General features: G+C 34.7%; 1 protein-coding gene across 17 annotated transcripts in view; it reads left to right on the top strand.

Moving 5' to 3' along the window:
* The window catches only part of DMD (dystrophin), a 2,551,447-nt gene that overhangs the window by 1,411,470 nt on the left and 1,126,368 nt on the right, over window positions 1-13,609 (top strand). For all 17 annotated transcript variants that reach the window (XM_067023689.1, XM_067023685.1, XM_067023692.1 and 14 more), the window contains one exon: window positions 1,245-1,392. In XM_067023689.1, the coding sequence (XP_066879790.1) occupies window positions 1,245-1,392 (148 nt within the window). The remainder of the gene's footprint in view (window positions 1-1,244; window positions 1,393-13,609) is intronic.

The raw sequence follows: 13,609 nt of genomic DNA on the forward strand, positions 1-13,609 counted from the left end.
TAAAATTCCTAAATGGAGGTAGAGATCTGAGAAGATCCTCAAGATATTCAAATTCATTGCATCTTAAGAGTAGAACTTAGGAGCCTGTGCTCCGCAACGGGAGAGGCCACAACAGTGAGAGGCCCGCATACCGCAAAAAAAAAAAAAAAAAAAAAAAAAAAAAAAAAAAAGAGTAGAACTCAGAGAAGTTTGACAGACTGCTGTATTGTGAGGCAGCTCTACAGCCAGGAATCTTCAGGATGGCTTTTTTTTTCGTGCTGGCGAATGCCTGTTTGGATGGGCTTTGGGAGACCCAGTAGATCAGGAACCCCATAAAACTTTAAAACTTAACAATATACAGTATTTTTCACCTTGACTGTACATTAGAATCATCTGGGTGCTTTAATTAAAAAATACCAGTGTAAGGATCTCACCTCCAAAGATACTGATTTAATTGGTCTAGATTGGGGACCCGAAATCAGTGTTTTATTGCTGTTTTTTTTTAATGCCACAAGTGATTGTTATGTGCAACTGTCTTAGGGTAAACATAAAGCCTTGACTCATGAAATTTCTGCCTCAGTCTCTTCTGTGACCAGAACATGACCAAATGCTTCCTTCTTAATATTCTTTTCAAATGAGATGTTAACATATTACCTTGCACTAAATTCCTTCAGCATTCCAATTTTAAATGTTAGTGGTTACAATGAAACAGGAAGGATAAAGGAAGACAACACTCATCATCTGTTTTAGACTACTATATCAGTTAGTTGGTAGATTTTTTACATGTAAGCCTACGTATAAGTTACATCTATCATCCTGAATGCTTGAGGATCTTAATGAATAGACGCTTTTAGGTCAAGATTTGACTGAAATTGATAGAGTTTAATGAGATAATTTTATTTTGATCCAAAAAATATTTAGAATTTTAGTATCTAGCTTCAAAATACTTAATTTCTTAGATGTTAATATATTTTTTTAATTCCTGAAATTTTATTAAAAATTAAATATTCTCATAGGGAAGAAAACCCTAATACTCCATGATAGCTGTTTCCGTCTTTGTTTCAATCACAAAATGTATTCAGTTTTAAAGGGAAAATTACAAGCTTTTATTTTAATTCATCCTGTATTCTATACTAATTATTTATGTTAATTGAAATTTACAAGTGTGAGAAACTTTCAAAATAATATCCTTGTTAATGTAATAAAATATATGCTAGGTCCATATAATCCATTTATTTTTCTTGATCCATATTTTTTAATTCTAGGCAATTTGACAGATCTGTTGAAAAATGGCGGCGGTTTCATTATGATATGAAGATATTTAATCAATGGCTAACAGAAGCTGAACACTTTCTCAAAAAGACACAAGTTCCTGAGAGTTGGAAACATGCCAAATACAAATGGTATCTTAAGGTAAGTTTTTGAGATCTCTTTTTTTAAAATTGTTTTTATCTTCACCCACAACATCACGACTAGTTAACTTCTTAAGTTCAGGTTGTGAAGGATGATGGAAATTTATAATTTTTGACTTTTGTTGTCAGCACTGCACCTACTAGAATTTGTCATGATGATCATTTTGCAAGACTATGCAGTGGACATTTTGTGTCAGGATGGGAGTCTAGATGTAACTGGTTTACCTGATGAACTGCAAAGTGTACTTGAATCTTTGATACAGGGAAGCATCTTACAGCAGGGTGTCCTGTGGCTTTGCGGCAGTATGTGTTTTTGCCTTATGTTGGATTTTGTCCAGGAGGAGAACTTGTGGTATACTTAGCAATCATGTAGTTGCTAGAAATATCCATCATGATGAAATTACAGTTCTGTTTCCCTAAAGACAATTTGTGATGATGTAGCAATATTCTATATATTCTATTGACAAAATGCCTTCTGAGATAGTCCAGAGGCCAAAACAATGCAGAGTTCATCGGCAGTACTTATTGACTGTTTTATGGTTTTTGTTAATGGAAATGCAACATATGGATTATAATCAGCGTACAGTTTAATTTCAACTTGCTGTGTCTTTTGATTATGCAGATAAAGTGGATTGAGAGGTTATAATTTATGTTATAAAGTAGATGGCTTAGGTATAAGAAATAGTGCGTTTATTACAGCAAATCTTAAGTATTTTTGCAACATTTTTTAGTTAAAGTTGTTCAGGTAGCAATTTTCAGTCAAGTAGATTTGAACTATGGCCAGGTTTTGAATGCCGGAAAACACTGATTAAGACAGATGAAAGCAAAGAAAAGGGTAATGTATTAAATAGTCCAGACATTTCAAAATGCTGGATTCATAAAAGCAATATCATTTTCAACCTTACAGTTCTCCATTCTCAAATATTTTTTGCATAGCAAATAGGCCTTTTGATATTGAGAAAGTTAGCATTTAAACACCTATGTGTGTGTAAGCTATGTAACCATAGAAAATGAATAATTTTGAAATCTTGTGTAATTATGTGTATATCAATCAAATTTTTATACACATCAGCATCGGCATTGCAGGTACAGGAATTTTGTGGATTTCCAATCTGCCATCATATAGAAAATACATTTTGTAACAGCACTAAAGTGAATTCTGAGCTAATGCAGCATCACTAGGTTTCTGACTTAAAGGCAGAATTATAAGAGATATAAGGTATTCTTGGGGAGATTTATAAACCTCTCGCCATTTTCAAAGATATCCATCACAAGGTAGTTACATATATTAATCTGTTTTTGTTGTAAAAATAATATATACTCATTATGAAAAAATAAAGCAATGTAGAAGTATATTGTAGGTAAATATATATATACGTTCTACTCCACGGAGGGTGATTGTCTTGATATGGATATTGGTATATATTTCAGGTTGGCATCTCACTCAGAAATGGATACAGAAGGTTTATTAAGGAGTGCTTTTGGGAATTGAGCAATTGGTTTATGATGTTCCTTGGTATAGTTTTCTTTGTGTTTCTTCTTCTTGAGGTCTGTTAAGCTTCTTGGATCTGTGTGTCCTTAGGTTTCATCCAATTCAGAAATTTTAAAGGTGTTATTTAAAAATAATATTTTTCTGCCCCGTTCCCCTTTTCAGGGCCTCTGATAACATATATTAGGCCACTCACTGATGTTTTGTTCTTTTTATTTTCAGTCTTTGTTTCACTGTAATTCATTTTACATAATTTCTATTGTCAGATGGACTAATCTGACCTTTTACCATATCTAATCTGTGGTTAATCTCATCTAGTGTATAATTTTAACCTCAGACGTTGTTTTGTGTGATTCAGTACATTGCTGAAGTGTGACTTGAGAATTTTAACATCTTTCATGTCTCTACTCAACATGTCAATCTTTACCTTCTTGAAAATATGGAATACAGCTATAATAACAGTTATAATGTACTTGTCTACCAGTTCTATCATCTGTGTCTATTTTGGGTCAATTTCAATTATTTTTTTCTCCTTGTTATGGGTGTTATTCTCCTGCCTCTTTGGATGACTGGTAATTTTTTATTGGGTGCCAGATGTGAATTTTAACTTGTTGAGTGCTTGATATATTTGTGCAGATAAATATTAATGACCTTTGTGCTAGAACACAGTTAGTTTGCTTGGAAACAGTTTGATCTTTTGAGTGTCTTCCTCTTATACTTTTTGAGTTTTGAGCAGAACAACCTAAGTCTAGGGCTAATTTTTCCCCAGTACTGAAGCAAAACCCATCTCAGTATTCACTCTGATGCTCTATGAATGATGTTTTCCACTGTGGCTGGCAGGAATAGATACTACTCCCAGCCATACGTGAACTCTGGTGATTGTTCCCTTTAATCATTTTGTGTAGTTCTTTCCCTAGACAGTGGTAGTTTCTTCTCATATGGGAACTGATTAGGACTGAGCTGAAGACTGGAAGGGCGTTCTCTGCACACCTCCAGTGTTTATTCTCTGTGTAGCTGTCTCCTCTCTGCTGCTCTGCCCTGTGACTCTAGCCACTTTTGTCTCCTTGGATTCCCAGCTCCATCTCCTCAACTCAAGGAGACTCTGTGGCTTTGTGAGAATGCCTTCATCCTTTGTCATAGCTTAGAACTCTGCCCAGATAGTAAGCTGGGGCAACGGTAGGGCTCACCTCATTTGTTTCTAATTTCTTAGAGATCACTTTTTAAAAATTACCCAGTGTATAATGTCTTAAAAAACATTGTTTCATACGTTTTGTTCATTTAAAAAAAAATTTAACCAATAAGTTAAATTTGGTCCCCGTTACTCCAACTTGGACAGAAGCAGAAGTCCAAAACAAACAATTTTTATGTCATTTGATATTTTAGTATGTTTACTTCTATACAATCTTAAAACTATATGATAATTTTAATTGCCGTGAGAATGACTAAAGGTCTCCACTTCTTGGCACTGGGGTTTAGTTTTAATTGATGAACATTTTATCAAAACTTTTTTTCCGTTAATTGGAGAATTTCTTAAAAGACTATTTTATTTAGCCTGTTTTTTACTCAGTGAAATAAAAAAGGGAATTCTAGATGTCCAGGGAAAAGTTTTTCTAGCTATGGAACTGTGAATGATATCACAAATATTCTAAACAGTTACATTTTTTCCCCCCTGGTGATTAGGAAGGTCCAGAATCATGCACATACACATGTGCATACCTGCGTAGACACACGTAAACATAAGACATCTGGAGTTATCTTTCCGTTGTGGTATGTCTCAGAAAAGGGTCCAGGAAGGTACTATAAGTCCCCTCCATTGATAAGACAAAAGGAAACTGTGGTAATTTCAACTGTCTTGGTCATTATCATTGTTAACTGACTAATAATGAATAAGAGAGTTTAAATTTTTGATGAGAAATTATTTTAGGAAACAGAATGTAGATGCTGCCTGTTAGCAGCAGACAGATTTGTTGCCATGAACCAGTAATGGTTACTTTAAGGAAAATCAACCAAGCAGCCCATGTACTAAACAAATATTTACAGGGGTACACTGGAGTTTAAAGCCTCATAAGAATAATTTTCAGCAAAGAAATCATGTCTAGATATGAAATAAAATAATAAACAGGTACATGTTGTAAGTTTATCTATATAGACTTCTATCAAACTGCATTTTATTTATCTTTTTAACTTTAAAAAAGACAAATCATTGTCCTACTGACACTTTGTGTTACTATTCAAAATAAAGTTGCTGCCAATGCCAAAAAGATCGTCTGGTTCCATGCAACTCAGCTGTTGAGTGAATGCAACTCAGCCATCACAAAGGAATGATAAAATTAAACATATTAATTAATATTTTTCAAGATATTCCAAAAATATGTCATGCCACCACGGGGAACCTTTTAAAAATATCACATTTTTAACATGAGAAAATACCAGTCATGTTACATGCCACTAAAATTGGTCTGTTAATCAGTTCATTCAATTATTTTTGTGTCTCTTAAATATTCATTCAACAAGCAGTAATTGAATACATATGGAAAATTTTATCACCCACAGAAATATTGACATGCCACATTGGTCTCTAGTAGAAGTTTAGAAAATTGGCTAAAATGTTGGAAGCCACATTCAGAAAGTGTGGGTTCAAATCCCAGCACCTTTAGCTCCTTTAATAGCTGCAGAATCTTGTGAAGTGTCTTAAATCTCTATATCTCTGTTTTCTCTTCTCTTGAATAGTAAAAATGAGATGTGCCTAAAGTTAGAATTGCTTTGTCCACAAAATGCTCATTAAATGTGAGATCTTATAGCTAATCACACTTCCTAAGTGATTAGCCTGTATCTATAAGAACAAAAGTGCGTTTACTGAATTGCTGTCCGCAAACATCTGAAATACAGATTGAATAACCAGGCATTTTCAATAATGCTTACTTTTATGACTTATGATGTTTTCTCAAAGTATATAACTCTTGGATTGGAACGTGAGGAACATTCCAGTTCAACCAAACAAATCTTCCTCAGAAAGCTGACACATCTGCCTCTTTTTAGAACTAACAAGAATAAATGTTAATGGGAGTTTTCAAAGGGAAAGCTGAGTACCATGAAGGAAAGTTATGAAAATAATGTTAACTCATTTAGTGACAGAGTGAATTGGTGTGCCAACAAGTACCTTGAGTGAAAACAGAGAAGTGGAAATCATAACATGTCCTAACATTTAGCTCTACATGTTCTTCTACAGTAGGAAGAAATAATTTTTAAAGCACGGGCTGTTATTTTAATGGAGTTGAAAATTCTTGAAGTTGACAGTAGAAACAATAAAAATAAAAATTAGATTGAATATTTAAAAGCGTAGAATAACCTTGCTATTAATGGAAATTGAACCTGTTTATTTTATGGGACAGTGCTACTTAGTGAACTGTATTAAAAATTAACAGCACCTTCTAAAGAACATTGCCTTGGGCAAGCATGAGACCTTGAAATCTTAAGAAATTTCATTTGAAATTAAACTAAAGAAGTAAACAGAAGTAGGATTATTTAGATGAAACTTTTTCAGGCTTTAAATCAGTGAGTGGTAAGCAAATATAGGGAGTGAAACAGCAATGTGTTATTGTGACATTAGTTAACTGCTGTTTTTAGGCAAAATATCACCTTAAAGTTAGTCTTCCGGCATATCTTTCAATGTTACTGTGTTTTACTCCATTGTATGGTAGAAGTACAATATATTTTTGTGTATTGCTGTAAATAAATTCAATTAAAAACTGTTTACGTTGTAACATAATGATACATTTTAATTCATTGTGATTGTGGGTACTTAAGACAGCATGGATTAAGTATGTCATATCATAATGTTTATGTTCATCATCACATCTCAAAAAATAGTTTAAATTCATGTTCTAGTTAAGCAAAATATGCTTTTTCTTTTCTCAAATTGGAAATTTGCATGGAGAATAGAAAATTACATAGAAACTGTATAATTGTAACATGAGAACATTTCTGTGATCTCTCAGATGAGGAAATAAATCAAGGAAAAAAGGCACTAGTTTCTTGCAGTTGAGGGAGAGAAGACAAAGAAAGAAGCATCTGAGAGAGTCAAAGACAATTTTAGCTGCTCTTCAGCTCTGCCTCACCTTGGCTATTTGTGATGGAAGAAAATTCTAGAGCACTTTGTAAAGGACCCAATTCTTACAAGTTTAGTTTCCAAGAACACATTGGAGCTGGGTAACTCCTACCCAAAAGCTTGAGACAAAGTGAGTCCATAAAAAAGCTGTCTTCCTCTTACTGGAAATACCCAGACTTTCTAATTATTCTCACCTTGATTTCTGAGCTTACAGCCTAGAAAGCCTCAAGTGGTAGATCCCATCATTGAAAATCCATTGGCTTGCTCAGAAACAAAGAGTGCTGAATGGACGTGCATAGATCACTGACACTGTCTGCTATAGTGAGTGTTTGTATTTTTATTTGGATGTACTTTAATACCTAATTGGTAATCTACTCCCCCCAAAGGATTCTGTAGGAGATAACTGACTTTGAATTAATTTGGAGTAAATCAAAGGCTATCTAGAAAAGGCATATGGTGTAAAAGACCAAATTGCATACAAGTATGTTTTCTGTGTAGTCAGTTTTTACACTGCTGATTTTACCAGCTGGCTGGTGAGTTTGAAGGCTTCTTAACGGCCACACTGCTGGGACTGAAATGCTGATAGAAACTTTGATAGAAAAATCATTTGAGTAAAAATTTCTGCCATCTGTTGCCCTTCATTGGGACCCCAGTGTTAAGAATAATTCATACTACTGCTGGCCCTTTATATTTCCCCAGCAGTAATAAAATTTCATAAGATTTTGTTTGGTGGTCATAAAGCTGCTCTGGTTTCTGTAGCTAGAGGATATACACTAACATAAGAGAATCAACATGAAAATTTACTGCAAAGAGAATTTGTCTCTAGTCGCTTACTTTAGGGTTACAGTGATGTGTAAGTATGGGAATACATCTTAAAGTAAGCTTTCCAATGTTATTAGCTGGTAATGACATAAGAAGTCAGTCTCTTAATACAGTTAAACAGTTGGGTACTTCATTCTTACATAAATATCATTAGCTTTTTATTGCTGCTTAGAAACTCCTCTATAACTTCTTGGCTCCTATGCTTTTTTTCAGAAGTAGTAATAACAGATTTATTGGGAGTGTGGCAGGGTGCAGAAATTCAGAGAGGGGCTCTAAATTGTTGCCTGTCAAATGTGTCTTTCATAAGATAAGTATATTAAAATAATTGGATAATCTCAGTGGCTAGTTCTTTAAGTTCTGTTGTCTAGCATGATATGTTTAAGAAGATGAAAAATTGCTCTACATAATGGAAAAGAAGCAATAACCAAAACTATAACTTACTGTAATAGCCACAACTTTAAAGAACTGCTTAAAATGCATGAGAAAACATACCATCCCTAAGGGATACCCATTCTTAGAGTAAGAAATTATTAGGAGAGTAAGAATCTACCAAAAACATAAAAAAGTGAAGCATGCTAAATGCAAATTCCAAATTGGAAAAAAACCCTGCTCACATAAACATGGAAACAATGTGAAGCAGACATTATTTAATGAAAAATAAGATTAATGTTAATATAAGTAATTTTTATGAAGTACAATACTTTGCTAAGAGGATGTTCCAGCCACTCTGATCTTACTATTCCTTCTAGTGCTAGTTCCTACCATTAAACTTGCTTTTCTCTTTGCTAGAGGGTTCTACCCTATCCTTAGTCTTTATCCCCTATGTCCTAATCCCCTCCCTCTCAGGACTTTTGTACACTTCTCTTTACTTAAATATGTCCATGTTCTGGTGTTATCTTCTCAGATATGCTTTTTGTAAATTCTCCTATTTTAAAAAGATCACACACACACAGGGAGAGAGGATTAATTTCTCTCCAAATTACCCTGCTTTGCTTTCTTTATAACATTGTCAATTGCTGAAATTTTAATATATGTTTGCATGTTTATTTTTTATCTTTCCCACTGGAATGTAAAATCTTTCAGGGACCTTATCTTTCTTGGTCACTAATATGTCTTCAGTACATAGAACAATCTCTTTGTACATAAAATATATAACACTCACTATGATGAATAATTGGATAAATGAAAGGATTATATTTTCATCATATTATTCCCTAAGGCAAATGATACCTAAGCTTGTCCTTTCTTCCATTTTTACCCCATCTCATATCCAAGAAATTCTTCCTTCCAAGGAGCTGCCCTCTCCTCTTCTTTGTACAGAACACTTGAAACTCATATTTGCTGAAAGTTTTTAGCAATATGATGGCTTCATTCTCTGACCCTTTAAGTGTATCATAAATATCAAAATCCATTCAACAAATATTTACTGTAAGCCTAGTGTGTGCAAGGCAGGCATTTTGCTTGCTACTAGGGATACAGACTTGGCAAAGAGCCACCTTTCCCTTAATAAGCTCACAGCTGCATGTGTTCAGCATATGAAGACCAAGGTAGAAACACATGGAAACACACAGAAACATATGTAAACACACTAGAAAGCCCTGGAGCCAGCCTAGGAAAATGGGTCTTCTTTCTACAGCAGTTATTTGTGTCCCTTTAGTCTTTCTTACCACTCCTCAATTACACCTCTGGGATTTCCAAACTCAATTGGGAGAAAGAGATTTCGGGAAACAGAAAAGAGCAATATTGTGAAAAGCAGCATAAGGAAAGAGCTAGCTATGAACAAGTCATACAAAGACAGTGAGAAAATGTTCTGACATGAATTTTACATTTAGAACGATGATAAAGTTGACAAATTATAGTACAAGAGGCCTGTTCATAGATGAGTTGGTTCAGGATGAACTATTCATCAAGCTGAATAGCAACTATTTAGTCATAAGAATGGTAAATCTTCTTGCTAGATAACCAAATTATAGGTACAAGCCAGAGACCAGGATTGTTTGCAAACATCATAGTTAAGAATTTTTTTTAATTCTTGCTCTTCTGTGAAGCTATAATTGACAGTAATTTTTTTTAAGGAGGAAAGTTTCAGGAACATAGGTAACTGAAAAATAGTAGTTAAGTCTGATATGAGTGCATATCAGACTGTGTGGTGGCATATTTCCCCTTAAGATTTTATTGGCACATTATTATTTTTATTTGTCAATAAATAATTTTAGTTTATAACTTCAACCTGAAACAAAATAATATGCCACCATAGAATCTAGGGCTCCATGTGGAACATTGAACTGGTCATTATTAGGAGTAAGTATCTCGCCTATGACATCCCTCAGATGTCAAGCAATTAAATGAATTTGATATAATACATAGTACAGTAAATATTATTGACCCTATAAATATTAAATACTTCAGAAGAGGAATTTTATGGGACCAAATCCTGCCAGCCACCTGTTTTTGCAAATAAGTTTTACTGGGACTCAACCACATTTATTTACTGTCTGTGGCTGCTTTCTGGCTACAAAGGGGGAGATAAGTAGTTTCCATGGAGACTGCCTGGCCCACAAAGGCCAAAGGGTTAGCTATGTAGCTCTTTACAGAAAAAGTTTGTTAACTCTTGCTTTAGAAGATAGAGTCATAAAAAGTTGCAATAAAAATTCAAGGGTCCTTCTTACCCTCTCTTTAAATATTCTTTGTTACTTGAGATAACAGAAAAATAGACTTCAGCCATGCTCGTCAAACACACTGAAAGTCATGGTAACAAAAAAGTAACTCCAAATAGACTTGTTATTTGAGTCAACTTTCAACTCCATGCATTAGGAGAAGGGGTATGATTAAAAATAAAAGGAGGTTTTAAAGTCACTTAAAGAGTGTGTGGTGGACTTAGACATTTTGAAGAGTATATAGGAACTGTTCTCCTCAGTGGTAGTACCGCCAGGCCCTCTTGATTACCTGAGCAGTCTTCAAGGGACAATAAATCAAGTATTCTGCCCAAGAGGGTTCTCGAAGTTGTTCTGCCAGAGCCTATCTCCCACCATCTCAGTGGTCCTAAGCATAGGTCCTAAGCTTGGCCAATCATATTCTTTCTTGAGACTTTTAAACTTGAGATAAGAGATATGGTTGGACTTCATTCATTCTCATGAGAATGCCTGGTCAAGACCAAGAAGCTACCCTTGCTGTGGGGACCCTCTGGAGTCCTGATTGTTCCAAGCCTGATTCTTTGATTTTCCTTTCTGTCCTGTGAACCTTTCCATTTCCTTATCATGGATTTCCTTATTGGCAGAGGCAGTTTCTGTTGCTTATAAATGAAGAACTCTAAACGGAAACCTAGCGTAATCAGAGTAACTCTTCTTCTAGCCTGGTTCCTTTTGTAAAGAAGTTTGAGTCCCCTTGGATAGCCTGTACAACATAACCATTTGCATGTAATGAACAGTTTGCAGTACTTTGAGATTAATGTGCAATTTCTGTTTGACAAGAGAGAAACAATTAGGATCAACCGTGGTCGTATTCCAGAATACAAATGTTTCCACACTTTAAGTGTTGTTGGATCATTATATGAGATTCATAATTTTGTCGTGTTGTACCCACTTTTGCATTACCATTCAGTCTTAATTTATTATGCACTATTAAAAGTTTTTAGGTAATTTGTTCTTATTGCTACTCAGACATGAAAATATCTGCTGGCTGTGAAAATGAATAAATTTAATGTTCCAGCATAGTTCTCCAAATCCTGGCATGACAATAATAGTACAGGCTTATATTGTATTGTAAATCCTAGTTAATATGATTTTATTTTGAAAATCCCATTTTGCTGCTATTTTTAAATAATACATTTTCAAACACGTTACCTTTGAATTTCTATTTGTATTTAAATAATAGATGATACTTGTATGTGCTTACAAAAGGGCAATATATGTATTTTTAAATATTAATAATGGATTGCTGAAACAACCTTAACTTTAAAACAACACAATTATTTTTTAAAAAATAATAAGCTATGCAGCATGTTTTAACAGCGGCTGCTAAACAGTTGTTTAAGATCTGTATGCTGTAATAAGCAAACTCTACCAATCCATAGTTCGTAAGAGTTTACAAATTTTATCTCATAATCAGGGCTATCCCTAAAAGAGTGTTCAGGGGAATTCAACCAGTACATAACCACCCAAGATAATGTAATCTAAGGAGGCTAAACTGTTGAAATCTTTCGTAGTCTCCTTGGGATATCATTAAGAACAGAAAGTTTGAAATAGAATTGTAATGATGTTCAGATAAGAGGAGCACACGACACCAACCACTCCAATACACTGGGCTTAGGAGGCTACCCGTTAGTTGTCCCACCCAAGGGATGGATCTGCCCATCAGATTACCCATATTTTCCAGAACCTGCATACCACCACTGCGTTTGAACATTTAACCCTAGCTATTCCTTATATTTCAATTAACCTTTAAAATCAATACATTTATTCAGCAAACTTTTACTTTGGAGCTACTCTGTGTCAGACCCTACGCTAGGTGCTCAGTACATAAAAATTAACAGAATCCCAGTCTACTCACAGAGGAATCAAGGGTCACTGAAGTTGATGGACATTTAAACAATTGAAACATGAATGGTATATTCAGTAGGTGGATATTTAAGCAACTAAAATAACATGTATGAGGTATAATAGAGGCATGTACATAACTGGGACATCGGGGAAAAGGCAAGAAAAGGAGTAACTAACTGGCTAGAAGATTTGGAAGTGCTTCACAGGAGAGGTGATGTGGGAAATAAGTGCGGGAAGCCTACATCCAGAAAAAGGGGGAAACATTTTTAAAGTGATGGTATTATGAAAAATTGTGATTTGATTAGGGCACGATGAGGTGCTCTTGGACCGATTACAGATACATGGAAAGAAATGGCAAAAGGTGATGCTTAGGACTCATTTCCTTTCCTGTTGGTGACATTTTGGTTTATTTTTTCTATTTTTCTTTTAATCTAGTGGGCTACTATTTTCCAAACTGTGAGTCATGAAATCAATTTGTGGATCACCACAAACGTTTGTGTTCAGTGAAACAAAATAGAAACTATCAGGGTTCATCACACGTAGCAAAGTGTTATTTCCTAGATCTTTTTTTGTTTTAATCGTGTGTCTGTGTGTGTGTCTGTGTGTATATGTGTGTTGGGTTATTTCTGATTGAGTGTCACAAGGTAGTAATGTGATGAGTATAAGGGAAGAATTTAGTTTTTAAAAAATTAAGAAGCCAGTGTAGGAAATGCTTAATTTGGAAAGATGATATAAAATCACTTTTACAAAAACAGGCCCAGCATATACCCTGAGAAAACAATAATTCAAAAAGAGTCATGTACCACAACGTTCCCTGCAGCTCTATTTACAATAGCCAGGACATGAAAGCAACCTAAGTGTCCATCGACCGATGAATGGATAAAGAAGATGTGGTACATATATACAGTGGAATATTACTCAACCATAAAAAGAAACAAAATTGAGTTATTTGTAGTGAGGTGGATGGACCTAGAGTCTGTCATGCAGAGTGAAGTAGGTCAAAGAGAAAAACAAATACCGTATGCTAACACATATATATGGAATCTAAAAAAAAAAAAGGTTCTGAAGAACCTAGGGGCAGGACAGGAATAAAGACACAGACGTAGAGAATGGACTTGAGGACACGGGGAGGTGGAGAAGGGTAAGCTGGGACAAAGTGAGAGAGTGGCATGTACATATATATACTACCAAATGTAAAACAGATAGCTAGTGGGAAGCAGCTGCATAGCACAGGGAGATCAGCTTGGTGCTTTGTGACCAC

This window comes from Kogia breviceps, chromosome X (assembly GCF_026419965.1).
Source record: "Kogia breviceps isolate mKogBre1 chromosome X, mKogBre1 haplotype 1, whole genome shotgun sequence".
Taxonomy (NCBI): Eukaryota; Metazoa; Chordata; class Mammalia; order Artiodactyla; family Physeteridae; genus Kogia; species Kogia breviceps.